The sequence below is a fragment of the Oncorhynchus mykiss genome, chromosome 13 (assembly GCF_057628025.1).
Source record: "Oncorhynchus mykiss isolate SJ-2025 chromosome 13, ASM5762802v1, whole genome shotgun sequence".
Taxonomy (NCBI): Eukaryota; Metazoa; Chordata; class Actinopteri; order Salmoniformes; family Salmonidae; genus Oncorhynchus; species Oncorhynchus mykiss.
In genome coordinates, this window is record NC_143034.1 from 10235362 (window position 1) to 10259018 (window position 23657).

General features: G+C 43.2%; 2 protein-coding genes across 3 annotated transcripts; both read left to right on the plus strand.

The window, feature by feature from the left end:
- The first annotated feature begins 346 nt into the window (after positions 1-346).
- LOC110485371 (uncharacterized) lies at positions 347-12103 on the plus strand. Its single transcript, XM_090194584.1, has 5 exons — positions 347-657; positions 2394-2844; positions 3951-5260; positions 10340-10745; positions 10900-12103. The coding sequence occupies exons 2-5, from the start codon at positions 2400-2402 to the stop codon at positions 12075-12077; spliced, it is 3339 nt and encodes a 1112-aa protein (XP_090050710.1). The 5' UTR covers positions 347-657; positions 2394-2399; the 3' UTR covers positions 12078-12103.
- LOC110487196 (uncharacterized) lies at positions 7822-23040 on the plus strand. Of its 2 annotated transcripts, none has more exons than XM_090195054.1 (3): positions 7822-7884; positions 19322-20306; positions 20455-23040. In XM_090195054.1, the coding sequence occupies exons 2-3, from the start codon at positions 19328-19330 to the stop codon at positions 21777-21779; spliced, it is 2304 nt and encodes a 767-aa protein (XP_090051180.1). In that variant the 5' UTR covers positions 7822-7884; positions 19322-19327; the 3' UTR covers positions 21780-23040. The 2 variants fall into 2 exon arrangements, with proteins under 2 accessions (XP_090051180.1, XP_090051179.1); XM_090195053.1 differs by lacking the exon at positions 7822-7884 and adding an exon at positions 17277-17376.
- Positions 23041-23657: the final 617 nt, after the last annotated feature.

Genomic DNA, 23657 nt, shown 5'->3' on the forward strand with positions numbered 1-23657 from the left:
GCATTTATAGCCACAGTTATTAATTGTACTGCACAAGTATCCAAGAAGCTGGAGAACATATCAGCAGCCGAGAAGTTGTTGGGCCTCCTAGACTTAACGGCAGAAGCACTGCGTGGACTACTGTTGCCAGGAAATGTCCTGCAATCACAGGATCCGTCTGAGCCTGTGTAGGGAAATGATTTAAAACAGAAAGCAGGCAGATTTTGTTTAATTAACATTTCGTTATTGATAGTTTGTGCGGATAAAAATAATTAGCACGCTTTTTTTGTTTTTCGGATCTTTATTATCCACCTGTACTGTAGATGGCGGAATGCAAGCATCGTTGTTGCGGACGCCATTATACCAAAGAAGAAGAAGTTGCTCTCTTTCGTCAGTGCGGAACCGTGATTTCAGTGCTGAAAGGGTCTTCAAGCCGCTTCACATATGATCTGAAATGTTCTATTACTTCCAAACCAATGGGTAAAATATAATATCCTATTCATAGAGACTTAGTTAAGTTGCGCAAAATACGCATTTAGCGCAGCCATGGCGGTCAGGAGAACACCCAATATGTATTCTCGCGGCGACGGCACATATCGCGTTCTCATACAGGGTGGTCTCTAGCTAGCTAGCTACATAAAAAACAAGAGCTGTCAACTTTCAAAATCAAGTGTCAAGGTAAGATCAAGCTTTCTAACATATTCTATAACGTTTCCAAATACACAACATCATTTAGTTGTCGGATTATTTGTCCACGTCCACTGGATCAACGTTGTCTCAACAATTAGCCTATTGATCTGGCTAGCTACGTCGTTAGCTTCTAATGGCTAGTTAGCAAGCTAACTAGCTATCAAAGCAAGTTTGTTGATTTTCAAGACGCTGTGTTGTGAATCACCATATTATTTGTTATCATACACTCTCAAATATATGAAGTGTGAATCATTCATCTTTAAGATGACAAATCCATTGGCAACCCTGAATAGCTAGTAAGTTAGCATGGCTAGCTAGGCCGTTTTGTTAGATAGACAAGGTGGCAACTTCATTTCAGTAACCATTGTTCATGTTTCTCCTTTGCTTTAAAGGGGTTATCAGCAGTTGCTACATCCATTCTTGGACTTGTAAATTAATTTTAAATATATACCTCCATTCATTCTTGAAGAATATAACTTGAAATGTCTCATGAGCTTAGTTTAACTGTTGCACCCCATCAGAACCCAAAATACAACCTTGTTTTATGCCAACGTTTGGGGAGAAAAAAATACTGTATAGCCTCAAAACATGGTTAAAACTATAATTTTGATATAATGGATGGATTTGAATTTGAAAGTGGTTACATTTCTCCAGCCCAACCCCCCAGCTTTTCCCTGTACCAGGGGCGTGGAGTCCACTGTATTGTTTCTACTGATTGCCACTAAACTATATTGCGTGTGATTTAGCTAGAAGTGGAGCGCGGTGTCTTCATAGACCGCCTAATACTAGCCATACCTCACCAGACCTTCAAAAAAGTTTCTGAACTTTTATTAGGGTAATATCTCAAGTCATTGGGCTCCCGAGTGGCGCAGTGCTAGAAGGCACTGCATCTCAGTGCTAGAGGGCACTGCATCTCAGTGCTAGAGGGCACTGCATCTCAGTGCTAGAGGGCACTGCATCTCAGTGCTAGAGGGCACTGCATCTCAGTGCTAGAGGGCACTGCATCTCAGTGCTAGAGGGCACTGCATCTCAGTGCTAGAGGGCACTGCATCTCAGTGCTAGAGGGCACTGCATCTCAGTGCTAGAAGGCACTGCATCTCAGTGCTAGAGGCGTCACTACAGACCCTGGTTCTACATGGCAATATGAATGTCCAATACACACAATAGACTGACTGGGGAGGTGATTTCTCACAATTAAAGTCCATCAATTAGAGCTACGATGTTAATATTTGTGTTATTTCTCCAGAATTGTAATCTGTGGGTGTCACACCATTTCGTAGACCCAAAATCCATAGGTAAGGCCCCCAATGCAATGTTGAAGTCTATACGTTCACAATGTGATTTCAACAGATTTTTTGGGGGGGTCAAATTAACAACTTATTGTCTTGTTGAATTTATTTAAACAACATTCCAAACTTGTTTAGCATTATTTTGTCCAATTGTGGCAGGATTCCACTATCTGCATGTTTGCATCAGTTCCTTTGGGGGACTTTTAATTTGAAGGTGAAACACCGATTCCACTATCGTTACTCACTCTGTTGTTCATGACACACAAGTAGCTATAAAGCTATCATTGCCTTCGCCATGGCAACGTTAGCTTGCTAGATACATTTTAAAGCAGAGATTCCTAGTACATATATTTTGCATGGTTTATCCCTTTTTTAATGGATTTTGTGAAACTCACCTTTCACTTGTTGTGCTTCCTCTTTTGAATCCATCTGTAGACTTCCATGTCTGTATCCAAGTCCACAGGGTCCCCAGGTTCTGACTGTGGTGTTCCAGCCCAGAGAAGCTCACAGCAGGGTCCAGAGATGGTCTCAGTGAAGCTGGAGGACTGCAGTCAAACACTGGAACTCAATGTGATTGTCAAAGAGGAGGAGGAGAGAGGAATCAAGGAGGAGATAGAAGTAAAAGAGGTTGATCAGAGAGCAGTCAAAGAGGAAATGGAGAAGAGAGAAGTCAAAGAGGAAGTAGAGATAGCAGTCGAAGAAGAGCATGGGGAGAGAACAGTCAAAGAAGAGCATGAGAGAACAGTCGAAGAAGAAGAAGAAGAAGAGGAGGAGGATATAAGCATCAAAGAAGAGGTGGAGGAAAGATCAGTGAAAGCAGAAGAGAACAAGGAAGAAGCTGCTCAACATCTAGGAACTAAAGAAGTAGATAGTATCAGTGACCCAGGTAAGTTCAGGTGTGGAGTACACAGAGAGGGAGGAGCCTCGGTGGCCCCAGGGGATTCCAGAACTATTATTACTACTCCTGGTTACTATTACTACATGATTCCAGAACTATTATAGTGCTTCTGCTGGCATCAAGTCTTTTAAAGCTCCCTGTTAGCATTGATGTTACTCTTCAATAACACAAACCCCCTGTTAGCATTGATGTTACTCTTCAATAACACAAACCCCCTGTTAGCATTGATGTTACTCTTCAATAACACAAACCCCCGAAGCAAATCAGGGGGAGGGCAATAGGTTTATTCTTATTCAAAGAGGACGAACTGTGCGGGGAGGTAGATGTTCATTCTCCCCTGTCCTCAGTGGAGAGAATGGAGAGAATCTCCTCAGTGCAGTGATTCTCTCCAGTGATTCTCTCCTCAGTGATTCTCTCCTCAGTGATTCTCTCCTCAGTGATTCTCTCCTCAGTGATTCTCTCCTCAGTGCAGTGATTCTCTCCAGTGATTCTCTCCAGTGATTCTCTCCTCAGTGATTCTCTCCTCAGTGATTCTCTCCTCAGTGATTCTCTCCTCAGTGATTCTCTCCTCAGTGCAGTGATTCTCTCCAGTGATTCTCTCCAGTGATTCTCTCCTCAGTGATTCTCTCCTCAGTGATTCTCTCCTCAGTGATTCTCTCCAGTGATTCTCTCCTCAGTGATTCTCTCCTCAGTGATTCTCTCCTCAGTGATTCTCTCCTCAGTGATTCTCTCCACAGAACAAAGGGACAGGGTGTACTTTGTAACCCAGCCCTAGCCTGTGGTTGACCAATTTAGCCAATGGGCAAAATAACAAGTATCCTATTTGAGGTTGGACCTATGAGAAAGTGCCACACGTAGCTATGATTTCAAGACTGACATTCCTAACAGATGTTGAACTGAAAACCAACTATTTCCATTGATAAGTCCCCATTGATCGTTAATGCTCTGTTGACTTTGTCCTCTTAACCTTTAGTACTGCATTGACCTCTCGTCCTCTGTCTCTGCGTTGTGTATTTATCTTCAAAATATTGTTATACCTTTTTTTTAATGCTCTGTTCCTGATTCTAACCCCATATCTGTCCATATTCCCACAGGAGAGATCTCCAACCCAGGTTCAGACAGTGAGCCCAGTTCCACAGCATCAGGAAACCATAAACAACACAGACGGAGGAACTCAAGACAGAAACATCACCACTGCATGGACTGCTTCACTAGTTTCTATGATCCAGAGGAGTTGAAAAGGCACACTTGTAGGCCCCGCCCCTGCTCAGATTGCAGAGGCAGTTTTATTTGTCCGATTCACCTCAAATCACACCAACAAAGTCTCAAAATAAAGATGTACCCGTGTGGTCAATGTGGGAAGAGATTTCAGACCCCAAGCAGCTTGAAGATGCACCAGCTTACTCACACAGGAAAGAAGTCGTACCACTGCTTTCAGTGTAGGAAGACTTTCGGTTGGTCATTCAATTTGAAGAGACACCAGAAAATACACACAGGGGAGAAACCTTTCCACTGCTCCCAGTGTGGAAAGAGCTTCAGTCAGACAGGAGACCTAAAGAAACATCAGAGAATACACACAGGAGAGAAGCCTTACCACTGCTCTGAGTGTGGGAAGAGCTTCAGTATAGAAGCAAATCTAAAGGAGCACCAGAAAATACATACAGGGGAGAAGCCTTTCCACTGCTCCCAATGTGGTAAAAGCTTCAGTCGGTTAAGAGAACTAAAGAAACATCAGAGAATACACACAGGGGAAAAGCCATACAGCTGTGATCAGTGTGGGAAGAGTTTCAGTCAAACAGGAGTCCTAAAGAGACACCAGCTAACTCACACAGGAGAAAAGCCTTTCAACTGCTCCCAGTGTGGGAAGGATTTCAGTCAGTCATCACTTTTGAAAAGACACCAGCTAACGCACACAGGAAAGAAGCCTCACCACTGCTCTCATTGTGGAAAAAGTTTTAAATTGGAAGGAAGCCTTCAGAGTCATCAGAGAATACACAATGGAGAGAAGCCCCACCACTGCTCCCAATGTGGGAAAGCTTTCAGTCAGGCAGTAGACCTAAAGAAACACCAGAGAATACACACAAGGGAGAAGTCTTTCCAATGCTCTCAGTGTGGGAAGACTTTCGGTCGGTCATTATTTTTGAAGCGACACCAGAGAAGACACACGGGGGAGAAGCCTTTCCACTGCTCCCAATGTGGGAAGACCTTTAGTGAAAAAGGAAATCTTAAGCAACACCAGAGAAGACACTCAGGAGAGAAACCGTACAACTGTGATCAGTGTGGGATTTGTTTTAAATGGAAACAAAGCCTGAAGGAACATACGGAGGCAAAGCACAGTGCAGTGCCCAACTCTAGCCTTATAATGGAGTTGCCAAGCTGGGCATCTACATATCTGACTAATATTGACTGACTGTCTTTTTTTTGTTATTCTGTTAAACCTCTTTTAAAATATATATTTGATCTTCTAACACTTTATTTAGACAGCCAAAACACAGGAGACGACAGGAAACTGGTAGGGTGGACACAGGAAACTGGTAGGGTGGACACAGGAAACTGGTAGGGTGGACACAGGAAACTGGTAGGGTGGACACAGGAAACTGGTAGGGTGGACACAGGAAACTGGTAGGGTGGACACAGGAAACTGGTAGGGTGGACACAGGAAACTGATAGGGTGGACACAGGAAACTGGTGGACACAGGAAACTGGTGGGGTGGACACAGGAAACTGGTAGGGTGGACACAGGAAACTGATAGGGTGGACACAGGAAACTGGTGGACACAGGAATTGAAAACCGGTGTCCAGTGGGGATGATGTGCGACTGGCTGCAGTGTTACCGCTCTACAACAGGTTATTATTCTGTCACACTTGGAAGTTCACTTATAATATTCTCATATGGAAATGTACTAAAGAGTTCCAGCACGTGGATCATATCCTGCAGAAATCCATTCCGTTTCTATCTGCATAAAGTCAATTTACTTTCTGAACTAAACTTCCATTACCAGCAAGACACACACTTCTCTGGAACATGTTATGTGCATAATTTATGCAATTTCACCAGACTGCCCACGTATCTGCTTAATGTAACACTTTCTCTGGGTGATTTGTGATGTTTTACTTCCCATGACTGTGTTTGTATATATGTGTATATTTATATTGTATTATACAGGGCACATTGGAAAGAGAGACCTAGGTCTCAATATGTCTCCCCAGGTCAAATAAAGGTAAAAACATCACTAATAATAATAATAATGACCTGATTTAAAAAAGTAGAGGACAGACATAAGGGAAGGCTGTTGTCTGTATTAACCAGTGGTCTACTATAATGCAGGGTATAATGTAAAGTACAAAATAAAATAATGACAAGATGAGCACGTTTGTATTTTGGTTTTATTCACCATGCAGACAATGGGTTCCATCAGCTTGTTGCTATGCACATCCATCCATGTCAATTATATGGCAGTCAACGCCCGTTAGTCAGTCAACGCCCGTTAGTCAGTCAACGCCCGTTTGTCAGTCAACGCCCGTTTGTCAGTCAACGCCCGTTTGTCAGTCAACGCCTGTTTGTCAGTCAACGCCTGTTTGTCAGTCAACGCCTGTTTGTCAGTCAACGCCCGTTTGTCAGTCAACACCTGTTTGTCAGTCAACACCGTCTCTAACGTGTCATTTAGTTTTTTTACCACCTGCTTTTTCACAGGAATGTGTGTTTTCAACAAGGCCGTAGCGATCCGCAGAACTAAACAAACACAAACTTTGATGGTAAGACACTGGATCCTATTAGCAGAGAGTCTGGGGATTCCAAATCACCCTCCCTTATTGGAAACAACTTGTTCCAACAGTACGGTAACAAATGGCTGTAATGAAAATACAGTTTTGGTAACAGTTGACTTGATTTTTCACACACAAAAAAACGTCCTGATATAGACACAACCAGATCCTATTGGTGCAGTGTCTGAGGACTCCAAATCACAGGTGGTGGACAAAGTACCCAGTTGTCATACTTGACTAAAAGTAAAGATGCTTTAACAGAAAATGACTTAAGTGAAAGTTACCCAGTAAAATACTACTTGAGTAAAAGTCTAATAGTATTTGGTTTTTAATATACTTAAGTGTCAAAGGTATAAATAGAATTGCTAGTATAAATCATTTCAAATGTTATATTAAGCAAACCAGATGGCACAATTTCCTTTATTTACAGATAGCCAGGGGCACACTCCAACACACAAAGTGTGAGTTGTAACAAGTACTTTTGTAACAAGTACTTTTGAGTGTCAGGGAAAAACTATGGAGTAAAAAATACACAATTTTCTTTAGAAATGTAGTGAAGTAAAAGTAAAGTACAGATACTCACAAAAAACGAATTAAGTAGTACTTCAAAGTATTTTTTACAGCACTGCAAATCACACCCCTTTAATGGAGACAACTTCTATAGAATTAACAGTCCAGTAGCAAACAGCTGTATAGGGATAACTGCTTTAGTGTAAATGGTACAGTAGCAAACAGCTGTATAGGGATAACTGCTTTAGTGTAAATGGTACAGAAGCAAACAGCTGTATAGGGATAACTGCTTTAGTGTAAATGGTACAGTAGCAAACAGCTGTATAGGGATAACTGCTTTAGTGTAAATGGTACAGAAGCAAACAGCTGTATAGGGATAACTGCTTTAGTGTAAATGGTACAGAAGCAAACGTGTAGATAAATCAAATGTAAAAATAAAATACAAAATAAAAGCTAATTACAGTGCTATACAGATGCTCAGCCAAAACCCCAAAGAGCAATCAATGCAGATGTAGAAGCACAGAGGCTAAGAAAAACTCCCTAGAAGGCAGGAACCAAGAGGAACCAGACTCTTAAGGGGTGGCAAATTTTCTCTTCTGGCTGTCGCAGATTTTTCCAGGAGGACTTTTATTTTGAAATGTAGTCCGTATGATCGCGTGGTTAATGTCGCTGGGTTCACATTGCCGTAAAAGGGTCTCTAGCTAACTTAGCGACACCAACAAGAGCTGTCAACTTTCAAAATCAAGTGTCAAGGTAAAAATCAATCTTTCTAACATGTTATAGAATGTTTCCAAATACAGAAAGCATCACTTAGGAGTCGGATTATTTGTCCACCCAATTAACATTGTGTCAACAATTAGCTTGCTAACTAGCCATAAGACGCTAACTAGCAAGCACGTTTGTTTATCTTCAAGACGCGGTGTGTGTTGTGAATTACCATATTAGTTATCAAGACAATAATGTCAAATATATGAAGTGTTCATCTTTAAGATGACAAATCCATTGGCAACCCGGACCACTAGCTAGTAATGTAGCATGGCTAGCTAGGTCGTTTGTTAGGTAGCCAAGGAGGCTAGCTAGCTAACATCATTTCAGTAATAATCAAATCATTAGTCTTTTACTGATTAAAAATCAAATGTCCGTTTTAGATCTCGTTTACTCTAAACCATATTCCTCGTAATTTAGCTAGCTGTCTAACTAGATATCGTCCCTTGCTAGTGAGAAAGGTGACAGTAAAATGCGTCAGTAAGCTAAAGCTATAACTCTTCTGTGTAATGGAACTGAGATTCGTGATCAAGGGCTGGTCAGTAAGCTAAACCAATAATAGCTCCACATGACTATAGTTGTTTGGTGTCAAATCCGTTTCAAAAGTCGAACAGGCGTTGAAACATCATTTCATGAGCAAACACTTGAGTCAACAGAGAATAACGGTGGTCCTGCAAGCACAAATTAAACTTGAGATCTTGCCAGTGTGACTTCGAGCGAGCACAACTGCGTTTCCGCAGGCAGTAAATTCATTCCAGAGCAGAGATGTGTTTATCTGAAGAAATACTTACTACATGAAGAGGCATAAATCACTGCACTCTCACAAATAACCCACCTCCCCACATGGACGTCCTTTCTCCCTCACACCAAATGTTTTCATTCAATTTAACTGTTGTCCAGTTTGCTCTTCCAACTGCTTACTATCATTTTCAACAGAGCCTGTAGTAGTTTACTGGAACACAATAAGGTCATGTTTTTGGAACAATTACGGCTTGACTGCTCTCCAACCAGATTTTTTTTTACAATAAAGAGGAAATGGGAAGGTAAAAAGTGAAGTTAATGAGGTAAGTACGATTGTTTTTCAGTAGAGAAACCAGCTAGCTAATCAACAATGATTTCAATGTTGAAATTGAAGTAATTATTTGGTCTTCTCTTATTAAACAGGCTAATGATGAGGCAAGCTAGTTTGTCAGCTTGCTAGGAAGCTAATTAACCATGAAGCAAAAGCCAAGGTGATTTCATTTTCTGTACAGTCTCTGGTTTAACTGAGAGCATTGTACCTAAGTTAAGGAGGGGGTTTAGTAGAGGATCCTAAAACTGAGTGGGGTTGTGTTGGGGCACTACAGGGCGGTGGACCCCTAGGGGCAGGGCGGTGGACCCCTAGGGGCAGGGCGGTAGACCCCTAGGGGCAGGGCGGTGGACCCCTAGGGGCAGGGCGGTGGACCCCTAGGGGCAGGGCGGTAGACCCCTAGGGGCAGGGCGGTGGACCCCTAGGGGCAGGGCGGTAGACCCCTAGGGGCAGGGCGGTGGACCCCTAGGGGCAGGGCGGTGGACCCCTAGGGGCAGGGCGGTGGACCCCTAGGGGCAGGGCGGTGGACCCCTAGGGGCAGGACGGGGGAGACCCAGCTATATTGTGTGCAAGTAAAAAGAGCTCTACAGTACCATTAGGCCTATGGGATTAATTATATGGAGGGTGTACTGTTTGTGTGTGTTGATGTTTAGGTGTCTGTGTGTTTTCATTCAACTTTTGTTTTCCAAACCTTTCCCTTTGATACATAAAACAAAAACATGGAGTTGTGTTGGGGAGAGATTTTAGTTATTGACTAGACTGGTGGGGGTCAGGCGTGTAGGCGACTCGAGTTGGTGTAGAGCAAGTATTCCCAAACTGAGGTAGCCCTGGGGCGGCAGTGGTTAGAGGCAGGTATCCTCGTGGTTAGAGGCAGGTATCCTCGTGGTTAGAGGCAGGTATCCTCGTGGTTAGAGGCAGGTATCCTCGTGGTTAGAGGCAGGTAGCCTCGTGGTTAGAGGTAGCCTCGTGGTTAGAGGCAGGTAGCCTCGTGGTTAGAGGCAGGTAGCCTCGTGGTTAGAGGCAGGTAGCCTCGTGGTTAGAGGCAGGTAGCCTCGTGGTTAGAAGGAGGTAGACACGTTTTTAATACCATCCTTCAGCTACCATAAACCCCTCCCATCTATCTCTGAATCCCACCCATCCACTCAGTGTTTGCTCACGCGAGCCATCTCGTGCGTGTTCGACTTTTGAATCGGACTTGACACCGTATTGTTCCCATCGCCACAGCAACGTGAGCTAGCAAGTTGAATTTATTAGCAGATATTCCTAGTGCATGGAATATTTTGCATGGTCTAGCTATCATTTTACTAGCGAAGCTGCTCCAGTATTTAGTGAAACTCACCTTAAATGTATTTCCTCTTTTGGATCCATCTCTAGCCTTCCATGTCTGAACAGAAGTCCACAGAGTCCCTGGGTTCTGGCTGTGGTGTTCCAGACCAGAGAAGCTCACAGCAGGGTCAAGAGATGGTCTCAGTGAAGCTGGAGGACTGCAGTCAAACACTGGAACTTAATGTGATTGTCAAAGAGGAATGGGAGGAGAGAGGAATCCAGGAGGAGATAGAGGTTGATCAGAGAGCAGTCAAAGAGGAGGTGGAGGAGAGAGAAGTCAAAGAGGAAGTAGATATGGCAGTCAAAGAAGAGCATGAGAGAACAGTCAAAGAAGAAGAGGAGGAGAACAGTGAAGTGTCTGCTCCAGATCTAAGGGAAGAGGAGGAGAACAGTGAAGTGTCTGCTCCAGATCTAAGGGAAGAGGAGGCAGCAGTAGATAGTATCAGTGACCCAGGTAAGTTCAGGTGTGGAGAGAAGTTGGTGACTTGGTGGCTACAGGAGATTCCCAAACCATTGTAGGGCTTCTGCTTGCATCAAAAGTTTTTTAAAGCCCCTTTCAATGTTCCCTTTTTAATCCTAACCCCATATATCTGTCCATATTCCCACAGGAGAGAGCTCCAACCCAGGTTCAGACAGTGAGCCCAGTTCCACAGCATCAGGAAACCATAAACAACACAGACGGAGGAACTCAAGACAGAAACATCACCACTGCATGGACTGCTTCACTAGTTTCTATGATCCAGAGGAGTTGAGAAGGCACACTTGTAGGCCCCACCCCTGCTCAGATTGCAGAGGCAGTGTTATTTGTCCAACTCACCTCCTACCACACAAACAGACTCTCAAAACAAAGAAGATGTACCCGTGTGGTCAATGTGGCAAGAGATTTCAGACACCAAGCAGCTTGAAGATGCACCAGCTTACTCACACAGGAAAGAAGTCGTACCACTGCTCCCAGTGTAGTAAGAGGTTCTGTCGTGTAGACGCCTTAAAGTATCACCAGAGAATACACACAAGGGAGAAGCCTTTCCACTGCTCCCAGTGTGGGAAGACATTTGGTTCGTCATTCAATTTGAAGCGACACCAGAAAATACACACAGGGGCGAAGCCTTTTCACTGCTCCCATTGTGGGAAGAGCTTCAGTGATGAAGAAAGTCGAAATAAACACCAAAGAATACACACAAGAGATAGGACTTTCCACTGCTCTGAGTGTGGAAAGAGCTTCAGCAAGGGAGGAAATCTAAAGGAACATCAGAAAATACACACAGGGGAGAAGCCATACAGCTGTGATCAGTGTGGGAAGAGTTTCAGTCAGTCATTACTTCTGAAGGGGCACCAGCTAACGCACACAGGAAAGAAGCCTCACCACTGCTCTGACTGTGGAAAGAGTTTTAAATTGGAAGGAAGCCTTCAGAGTCACCTGAGAATACACAGTGGAGAGAAGCCACACCACTGCTCCCAATGTGGGAAGAGCTTCAGTTGGGTAAGAGACCTAAATAAACATCGGAGAGTACACAGAGAGGAGAAGCCTTTCCACTGCTCCCAATGTGGGAAGAGCTTCAATGAGAAAGGAAATCTAAAGCAACACCAGAGAAGACACTCAGGAGAGAAACCGTACAGCTGTGAACAGTGTGGGAATTGTTTTAAATGGAAACAAAGCCTGAAGGAACATCAGAAGGCAAAGCACAGTGCAGTGCCAGACCACGGCCTTATAATTGTGTTGCCAAGCTGGGCATCTACATATCTAATTAATATTGACACTAACCAGATTTCCATCGAACCTTTTTAGGCGATTAAAAAAAAACTTTTTAAAAAGTATGATTTTTATTTGTTACATCAAACCTTAAATGGAAAATTAGCTTTTATGTTTTATCTCTGTCATCATGCACTGTTTTGTTATCTGTCTGTTTGGTGGGAAACATTTTATTGATGTGGGTTTTAAAATATTCACATGAAAATCTGTCTTCAATTGGATGAAAACCAGGCTCGTGTTGCACATTTGTTAGGCTAAATAGATATGTTGAATTATGCAAAAGAGAGAGACTTCTGACAACTAAGTCACAACAGGTGGAGTCCGAGTCCATGTCAGAGTCGAGTCATGAAAATCGTGAGTCCTGGTCTCGAGTACTACAACACTGACAGCTACTCTCCTTTTGAGAACATTTTATTTGTGCAAATTTTTTACATTACCTTCATTTTCTTGCTTGTTAGTGCAAAGTTTGGGCATCGTTCAGGATGCCTGGTTGAATTGCCACCACCCAACTGACCTGATTGAAGAGAGGTCAGTGAAGTGGATGAATACCACCTTCCAGGTGGTGTGAGAGGTTGGTTTATCATTGTGTGGGGGGCTGCTTTGGCATGAGTCTGAATATGGAACGGTCTGTCTGACATTGACCTTATCGTATCGCTGTACGGTGCATTCAGAAAGTATTCAGACCGCTTGACTTTGTGCACATTTTGTTACGTTACAGCCTTGTTCTAAAACTGATCAAATAAAATACTAAAATCTACACACAATACTCCATAATGACAAAGCGAAAAACAGTCTCTTTTTTTTTTACATTTTTGGAAATGTATTAAAAATAGAAAACAGATACCTTATTTACATAAGTATTCAAACCCTTTGCTATGAGACTCAATTGAGCTCAGGTGCAGGTTTCCATTGATCATTCTTGAGATGTTTCTACAACTTGATTGGAGGAGTCCACCTGTGGTAAATGCAATTGATTGGACAGGATTTGGAAAGGCACACGCCTGTCTATTTAAGGTCCCACAGTTGACAGTGCATGTCAGAGCAAAAACCAAGCCATGAGGTCGAAGGAATTGTCCGTAGAGCTCCGAGACAGGATTGTGTCGAGGCACCGATCTGGGGAAGGGCACCAAAACATTTCAGCAGCATTGAAGGTCCCCAAGAACACAGTGGCCTCCATCATTCTTAAATGGAAGAAGTTTGGAACCACCAAGAGTCTTCCTAGAGCTGGTCGCCTGGGCCAAACTGTGCAATCGGCGTAGAAGGGACTTGGTCAGGGAGGTGACCAAGAGCCCAATGGTCACGCTGACAGAGCACCAGAGTTCCTCTGTGGAGATTGGAGAACCTTCCAGAAGGACAACGATCTCTGCAGCACTCCACCAATCAGGACTTTATGGTAGAATGACCAGACGGAAGCCACTCCTCAGTAAAATGCACATGACAGCCTGCTTGGAGTTTGCCTAAAGGCACCTAAAGGACTCTGACCATGAAAAACAAGATTCTCTGGTCTGATGAAAACAAGATTTAAATCTTTGGCCTGAATGCCAAGCGTCACGTCTGGAGGAAACCTGGCACCATCCCCACAGTGAAGCATGGTGGTGGCAGCATCATGCTGTGGGGATGTTTTTCAGCGGCAGGGACTGGGAGACTAGTCAGGATCGAGGGAAAGATGAACGATGCAAAGTGCAGAGAGATCCTTGGTGAAAACCTGCTCCAGAGCACTTAGGACCTCAGACTGGGGTGAAGGTTCACTTTCCAACAGGACAAATCAGGAGTGGCTTCGGGACAAGTCTCTGAATGTCCTTGAGTGGCCCAGCCAGAGCCCGTATTTGAACCCTATCAAACATCCCTGGAGAGACCTGAAAATAGATGTGCAGTGACGTTCCCCATCAAACCTGACAGAGCTTGAAAGGATCTACAGAGAAGAATGGGAGAAACTCTCCAAATACAGGTGTACCAAGCTTGTAGCGTCATACCCAAGAAGACTGGAGGCTGTAATCGCTGCCAAAGGTGCTTCAACAAAGTACTGAGTAAAGGGTCTGAATACTTATGTAAATGTAATATTTCCGTTTTTTTTAATAGGGTATTGTGATAAAAAAAAATCCTCATCAATCTACACACATTGAGAACTACAATTTCATTTTAGAATACAGCTGTATTGTAACAAAATGTGGGAAAAAAGTGAAGGGGCCTGAATACTTTCCGAATGCACTGACAAGAGGGTGATAACCTCTGATTCATAACATGTCGACATGTGGACCAGGCAAGACCAGGAGTGAAAAAAATGTATCTTCAGAAATAATTTACAGGACACCTGGAGATTATTATTCCCAGCTACAGAAGACGACTCCTTTTTTTCCCCCCTCAAAGTCAGAAAAGCTATTCAAGAATTGACTACATTTTTATTTCCCAGAATGCACTCAGCAATAAACTGGATTCAAAAAGGTATATGTGTTCTTTGAATAAGGTATTCTCTGACATGTTCAATCTCTCCCTGGCTCACGCCTCTATACCCACCTGCTTCCAGATGTTCACTGTGCCCAAGAAAGTGAAAGTAACTGAACTGAATGACTACCGACCAGCAGCACTCCCTTCTGTCATCATGAAGTGCTTTGAGAGGCCTAGTCAAAGACCATATCACCTCCCTCCCCGACACACTCGACCCTCTCCAATTTGCCTACCACCCTGACTGATCCACGGACGACGCAATCGCCATTTCACTGTACACTGCCCTCACCCACCTGGACAAAAGGAATGCATAGGTGAGGATGCTGTTCATCTCGACTACAGCTCGGCCTTCAATACCATAGTGCCCTATAAGCTCATTACAAAGCTCACAGCCCTGGGACTGAACTCCTCCCTACGCAACTGAGTCCTGGACTTCCTGACAGGCAGCCCCCAGGTGGTGAAGGTAGGCAACATTACCTCCTCGACACTGATCCTCAACACGGGGGCCCCACAAGGGTGCATCCTCAGTCCCCTCCTGTAATCCCTGTATACCCAGGACTGTGTGTCCTCAGTCCCCTCCTGTATTCCCTGTATACCCACGACTGCGTGACCTCACACAGTTCCCATTCCATCATCAAGTTCTGACTACATGACAGTAGTAACCCTGATCACCAACAACGACAATACCGCCTACCGAGAGGAGGTAGGCACTCTGACAGCGTGGTGCCAGGTAAACAACCTCTCCCTCAACGTAAGCAAAACAAAGGAGCTGTTGGTGGGCTTCGGGAGGAACCAGGCTGGACACGCCCCCGTCCTCATCAAAGGGGCCGCCATGGAGACGTCATTAACTTCAAATTCTTCGGCGTACACATCTCAGAAAAGCTGAAACGGTGTAACCACACATACATCGTGATGAAGAAGGCACGACAGGGACTCTTCAACCTCAGGATGCTGAAGAAATATGGAGCCCACTGCCGTGGACCGCAAGGCTATTCAGAGGGTGATACGTGGAGCCGAATGCACCACTGGGTGCCCACTGCCTGCTCTACAGGACACCTATAACACCAGGCCAAGAAGATCCTCAGGGACCCCAGCCACCCAAGCCATGTCCTGTTCTCCCTGCTTCAATCACTCACAGACCCGGGCAGTACAGGACACCTATAACACCAGGCCAAGAAGATCCTCAGGGACCCCAGCCACCCAAGCCATGTCCTGTTCTCCCTGCTTCAATCACTCACAGACCCAGGCAGTACAGGACACCTATAACACCAGGCCAAGAAGATCCTCAGGGAGCCCAGCCACCCAAGCCATCTCCTGTTCTCCCTGCTTCAATCACTCACAGACTTCCTCAACACATTACTACATTACTTCCTCAACACTGATCCTGGGCAGTACAGGAGCATCAAAGACTGGCCACTAGTTTCTACCCTCGGACCATCAAGCTGCTGAATAGCCACCACTAGTCAACTACTTGCTCCCCCTGCTACTCCCTCTATGGACATTCCACCCCCGATAAATATTGTTGTTTTTTTATGACCATTTTCATGATTTTATTTCACTTAGTCCTGTATGTTGGAGCTCGAAGCCTAAGATTTTCACTGTACCCTGCAATCACACCTGCAACCCTGTACATGTGACTAGTAAACACTGAATCTGATATAGTGATATCGGATCATTCTATGGTAACATGTTTAATTACTTCAATAGAATGATCATTTGGAGAATGAACGGAGCGCATCTTCTGGACCCGAATGTTAGACAGAGGACAGGGAAAAGCTGAGCCCCGATATAATTTCAGATGCCTTTAAGTGTACATTAGGCTAATAATAATCTCATTCTTGGCAAAAGTTACATCTGATTTAGATATTAAAACTAAAATAAAACTAAAATAAAACACTATCTTAGATTAAAGAAGAAAATACATTTTGTGAATTTATGCAGGAATACGTTCTTTTGCTTCTGAAAAGAGACGACAACAACAGGTTAGTGAAGTGATGATGCCAGAGAAGCCCGTGTTTGGAGGATATATTGGCTCGGTTGTTAAGACATTTAGTCACGTCTAAAAGTGCAGCCAGAATAACAGCAAAGTAGCCGCATTTGTTCAAGGTGTTTCCCAGTTACATTTATTTAGATACCTCCCATAACAATGAGCTAATGAGGCGTGATTTCCTGGCATATAAAATGTGCTTCCTCGTCAGAACACTGTTGGGGTTTGTGATATATGGCCAATATACCACAGCTAAGGGATGTGTCCAGGCACTCCGCCTTGCGCCTAAGAACAGCCCTTAGCCGTGGTATATTGGCCATATACCACACCCCCTCGTGCCTTATTGCTGAAATAAAGCATACAACTTAAATGGATGCCCCCTCCCCCTTTAGACCAATTATAATGGCTGAAATTGATTAAATGGAACCAAGTCAAACATGTAGCTTCCACATGTTTGATACTGTTCCGTTTATCCCATTCCAGCCATTACGATGCGCCCGTTCTCCTATAGCTCCTCCCACCAGCCTCCTTTGGTTTATTTCTGTGGTAGAAGGACCTACAGAAGTTGAAATGTAACTTCTCTAATATCTATCTAACTTAAACTATGAATGTATAGATACGCTATCTTGTGTATATTGTATGTACAGTGGCAAGAAAGTATGTGAACCCTTTGGAATTACCTGGATTTCTGCATTAAATGATCATAAAATTGGATCTTCATCTAAGTCACAACAATAGACAAACAGTAAATATTTAATGGCGTTGCGCAATGTGAGCATCTAGCGCAGCCATGACTGTCTTGAGAATGCAGATCTGTATTCTCGCGGTAGAGCACATATCTCGTTCTGGTGAAAGAGGGCTACAACAACAAGACCTGTTAACTTTCAAAAATCAAGTGTCAAGGTAAAAAATCAAGCTTCCTAACATATTATAGAACGTTTCCAAATACAGAAATAATCATTTAGTCGTCGGATTTTTTTGTCCACGTGCACCAGATCAACGTGTCAACAATTAGCCTATTCAATGATCTAGCTAGCTAGCTTGCTAACGAGCCATTAGAAACTTGCTATATATCTAACTAGCTGCCATATCAAGCAAGTTTGCTTATCGTCAATACGCTGTGTTGTGAATCACCATATTTGTTAAGACGATGTAAAAAAAAATGTGAAGTGTGAATCGTTCATTTTTAAGATGACATAAATCCATTGGCTACTCGGATCACTGGCCAGTAAGTTAGCATGGCTAACTAAACCGATAGATAGGTTGCTTTCAATAATCATTAGTAATTTTAGTGATTACAAATCAAATGTAAGTTTTAGAACTCGTTTACTTTAAACTATATTGCTCGTAATTTATCTAGCAGTCAAGTGAGCCGACACTCGCAAAACGCAGTCAACCCGTCGTCGCTTCATTCTCCTCCTGAATACGGTGCCTGAATACACAACACTTTACGGTATGTCTTGTTTTCTAGTAGGGAAACTGAATAGGATGCACCGATAGACTATAGCAGCAAATCATTCCAAGCAGACAGTTTGAAGCACACCTATTCAATATTCCACAATACAAATGGTATAACTCACGGCCACCGGATGCCATTGTGTTCAATGAGAGCACGACGGTAAATGCCGCCACCGTAGACGCAATTTACCGCAAGAGTTAAAATATTTAAAATATTGCCTTCTGCAGCAGTGTTTTCTTCAACCGGATGTTGATTTGCACCGTTTGTTTACTGAAATTACCATGACAACGCATTTCTTCTCCCCCTGTAGAGTACCACAGTGAGGGGAAATGGTTCCAGTCGTTTGTCCATCATACATTTTTTTTCCCATAGGGGATTTTTTTTGGAAACTAAGGCCTAATTCGTGTAGGCTTACACAGGCGTGACGTTTTGATAACCGTGTAAATCTCTCTAGGACAATGTATTTGAAAACTTCCCTGATTCGGTTAAATACGGAAGACACATTTCGGTGAATGTACGTATAAGTTTAAACCGTCCCCTCGCCCATACCCGGGCGCGAACCAGGGACCTTCTGCACACATCAACAACTGACACCCACGAAGCATCGTTTACCCATCGCTCCACAAAAGCCGCGGCCCTTGCAGAGCTTCAAGGTCTCAGAGCAAGTGACGTCATCGATTATTTAGCGCGCACCGCTAACTAAGCTAGCCGTTTCACATCCGTTACACTTGTTGTGCAGCTGCTCTCGGTATCCTCTTTCCCTACCAGAAAACACGCGATACCGTAAAGTGTTGAGTATTCACGCACAAAAATTCAGGAGGACACTGAAGTGCGATGGCTTTACTGTGTTTCGCAAGTGTCAGCTCACTTGACCACAGTACTCCTTAAGGTCCAAGGACCTTATACAGGCATAGCCGTGGGAAGTAGGGGTGTTGCATCACTTCCTGAAAAATCGAAATAAATCTAAATAAAACCTTTAATTATTATTATTTCTCCCCGATATGAAATATAAGGTCCTATACTTCCAAAACCATACCGCAAGCGATGTGTGTTAATGTTCAGACCGAGCGTCGGGGCTCTTAATCTCCCTCCTACAGAAGATACCCTCGTCCATTGAGTCTTCTGTGTAATGTACTGGAACAGAGATTCATGATTTAAGGGCTGGTCAGCAAGCTAAAGATAACCCAAATAATAACTCCACATTACTGACGTTAGCTGTCGTTGCCATCGCCATAGCAACGTGAGCTAGCTAGTTCCATTTTATTAGCAGGAATTCCTAGTGCATGGAATATTTAGCATGGTCTATTCCTTTATTTGCTAAGCTGTATATTCCAGTATTTTGTGAAACTCACCTTTCACATGTGCTTCCTCTTTTGGATCCATCTCTAGCCTTCAATGTCTGTACCCAAGTCCACAGAGTCCCCGGGTTCTGGCTGTGGTGTTCCAGCCCAGAGAAGTTCACAGCAGGGTCCAGAGATGGTCTCAGTGAAGCTGGAAGACTGCAGTCAAACACTGGAACTTAATGTGATTGTCAAAGAGGAATGGGAGGGGAGCGGAATCGAGGAGGAGATAGAGGTTGATCAGAGAGCAGTCAAAGAGGAGGTGGAGGAGAGAGAAGTCAAAAAGGAAGTAGAGATGGCAGTCAAAGAAGAAGAGCAGGGGGAGCGAACAGTCAAAGAAGAAGAGCAGGGGGAGCAAACAGTCAAAGAAGAAGAGCAGGAAGATAGAACAGTCAAAGAAGAAGAGCAGGAAGATAGAACAGTCAAAGAAGAAGAGCAGGAAGATAGAACAGTCGAAGAAGAGCAGGAAGATAGAACAGTCAAAGAAGAAGAGCAGGGGGAGCAAACAGTCAAAGAAGAAGAGCAGGAAGATAGAACAGTCAAAGAAGAAGAGCAGGGGGAGCAAACAGTCAAAGAAGAAGAGCAGGAAGATAGAACAGTCAAAGAAGAAGAGCAGGAAGATAGAACAGTCAAAGAAGAAGAGCAGGAAGATAGAACAGTCAAAGAAGAAGAGCAGGGGGAGCAAACAGTCAAAGAAGAAGAGCAGGAAGATAGAACAGTCAAAGAAGAAGAGCAGGAAGATAGAACAGTCAAAGAAGAAGAGCAGGGGGAGCAAACAGTCAAAGAAGAAGAGCAGGAAGATAGAACAGTCAAAGAAGAAGAGCAGGAAGATAGAACAGTCAAAGAAGAAGAGCAGGGGGAGCGAACAGTCAAAGAAGAAGAGCAGGAAGATAGAACAGTCAAAGAAGAAGAGCAGGGGGAGAGAGCAGTCAAAGAAGAGCAGGAGAGAGCAGCCAAAGAAGAAGAGGAGAACAGGGAAGTGTCTGCTCCAGATCTAGAGGAAGAGGAGGAAGTAGATAGTATCCCTGACCCAGGTAAGTTCAGGTGTGGAGTACGGAGAGAGGTTGGTGCCTTGGCAGCCACAGGGGATTCCAGAACATTTGTAGTGCTTCTGCTTGTATCAAAATACTTTTAAAGCCCCTTTCAATGTTCAATGTTACTGATTCTAACATATTCTCACAGGAGAGAGCTCCCATCCAGGCTCAGACAGCGATCCCAGTACCACAGCATCAGGAAACCATAAACGCAGGCATAGGAACTCAAGACAGAAACACCACAACAGCATGGACTGCTTCACTGGTTTCTATGAACCAGAGGAGTTGAAAAGGCACACTTGTAGGCCCCACCCCTGTTCAGATTGCAGAGGCAGTTTTATTTGTCCAACTCACTTCAAATCACACCAACAGACTCTCAAAATAAAGAAAATGTACCCGTGCGCTCATTGTGAGAAGAGTTTTCAGACCCCAAGCAGCTTGAAGACGCACCAGCTTAATCACACGGGAAAGAAGTCGTACCACTGCTTTCAGTGTGGGAAGAGGTTCTGTCGTGTAGACACCTTAAAGGCTCACAAGAGAATACACACAGGAGAGAAGCCTTTTCACTGTTCTCAGTGTGGGAAGAGCTTCAGTGATATAGGAAATCGAAATAAACACCAGAGAATACACACAGGAGAGAAGACTTACCACTGCTCTGAGTGTGGGAAAAGTTTCAATCAGTTATCACATTTAAAACCACACCAGCTAACTCACACAAGTGAGAAGCCTTTTCACTGCTCTCAGTGTGGGAAGGGTTTCAGTCTGTCATCATATCTGAAGAAGCACCAGGTAATGCACACAGAAGAGAAACCATACAGCTGCAATCATTGTGGGAAGAGTTTTAAATTGGAAGGAATCCTTAAGCGTCATCAGAGAATACACAGTGGAGAGAAGACTTACCACTGCTCAGAGTGCGGGAAGTATTTCAGTGTGTCATCATATCTGAAGAGACACCAGCTAACTCACACAGGATTAAAGTCACACCACACAGGAATAAAGTCACAACACTGCTCCCACTGTGGGAAGAGCTTCAGTAAGAAAGCTGACCTAAAGAAACATCAGAGAACACACACAGGGGAGAAGCCTTTCCACTGCTCCCAATGTGGGAAGAGCTTTAATGAGAAAGGCAATCTAAAGCAACACCAGAGAAAACACTCAGGAGAGAAGCCTTGCCACTGCTCCCAATGTGGAAAAAGCTTCAGTTGGGTAATAGACCTAAAGAAACATCAGAAAGTACACAAAGAGGAGAGGCCTTTCCACTGCTCCCAATGTGGGAAGAGCTTCAATGAGAAAGGAAATCTAAAGCAACACCAGAGAAGACACTCAGGAGAGAAACCGTACAGCTGTGATCAGTGTGGGAATTGTTTTAAATGGAAACAAAGCCTGAAGGAACATCAGAAGGCAAAGCACAGTGCAGTGCCAGACCACGGCCTTATAATTGTGTTGCCAAGCTGGGCATCTACATCTAATTAATATTTACATTAACCAGGTTTCCATCTAACCTTTTTGTGTGAGTAAACTTGGCTGTTAGCTTTCCAAATGCCGACAAAACAAAATATGCTTGACAAGGTGGGGATCTTTTTGTGTCTGTAAAATGTATTATGCGAGAAATGTTGGTGGAAATGCTCTTATGTGTTAATATTGATATAGTAATCATCATATCAGCAATCATCATATGGGGCGGCAGGTAGCCTAGTGGTTAGAGCGTTGGGCCAGTAACCGGTTTTTATTTGGGTACATTAAAACCTAAGCAAAAATCTACATTTTGTTTTGCACTGAATTTATATCTGCAACGAGTCCGTTTTGTGGAAACACAACTGGTGAGAAAATGTGACTATTATCTTTATGCTGATGTTAGAATATTTGATGAAAATCTGTCGCCAATTGGATGGAAACCAGGCTAGTGTTTGTTTTGTTAGGCTAAATAGATGTAATATTTGCCATCTGTATTCTAGTATGTTGAATTATGCAAAAGAGCAAGATTTCTGACAACGAGTCGAGTCGAGTCACAAGTCATGAAAATCGTGAATTGATTACGAGTCAAGTCTAAGTACTGGACTCAAGTACTACAACACTGACAGCCACTCCTCTATTTGGAATGTTTTATTTGTGAAAATGTATGTCATTTCTCTAGTGTTGGTCTGGTCCAGAAACTAACTTCAACTAGACCCCCATTGTAGATCTGAAGAAACTGATAAACATCTGGTATTTTTCTTATTAAAAACAAACCCATTTTATTTATTTTAGCTAAAACAAAATGTCATTTTTTGCTCATGTTTTAATGTACCCAAATAAAAACCTAAAGTTCAATGTGTTTCCATCACAATTTCAACTCTACTGATGGTTTTGTTATAAAAAACTGTTGCGTTAAATTGGCACGTGCGCTCTAGCCAATAGCTCACAGATACAGCTAAACTTCCAAACCCTTTAAATTAGTCAGGTTTGCCTTTAATAGGTTTAAATGTCACATTCAGCTTTATGTCATCTTTTTCTGTGTCATTATGTTTGTGTTTATTTGTGATTCAATGTCAGCGTTCTGAGACACACCATAATGTAAAAACGGAATATTACCGTACTGTTCATGCTGCTTAGTGCTAAATGTGGGAATCGTTCAGAATACCTGATTGTATTATCACTACCTAACCTAACTGAAGAGATTGCAATAGGTGTAGTAGCTCCGTTCAACCACAAGATGGAACTATCGACCCTTAATAAAAAACAGCTTGAGTAAAAAGTTGCTTTGTTTCGTCAGTGGTGTAGTGGTGCCTGGAGAAGTGGGGTGTACTTTAATTTTGCCCAAATTTTTCCAAACGGCTAGACTTAAAATGTAAAATGATAAATCCCATATTGGTCTTTCACAGTCAGGCCAACCCAAACTGTACTATGCAGGAGGCCTACTATTGAAACCAATAAATGGAGTTAGAAATTCACAGGTTTCAAACTTTCCCCATTTTTATTTTTCAGGTCACACGTTTTTTCTCTCAAAAAATTACAAAATTGTAGGTTCTAAATCCATAACGATGCTTAACCCACATCAGGAGACGACTTTTGCGGTCTGGGAATAATCTAACATTTACATTTTTGAGAGTAGTTACTCATTGTTTCAAGTGTGCAGGCACCTAGCACTATTGTCTGATTATAAGTGTTTCTGTAGTATATGAGGGAATTTGCAGAAGGAATGGCCACTGGATGGACGCAAATAATCATGATATCATTCTGACAGGTAGTCAGTCATAGGCTACTTTGTAGCTAGTTAACATTTAATATAGAATGTTTTTGGGCGGGCCTTTCCATCTACCATAAGACGGCTAGGCCAATCATAAGCGTCGCTATATTTATCCTGTTCCTTAA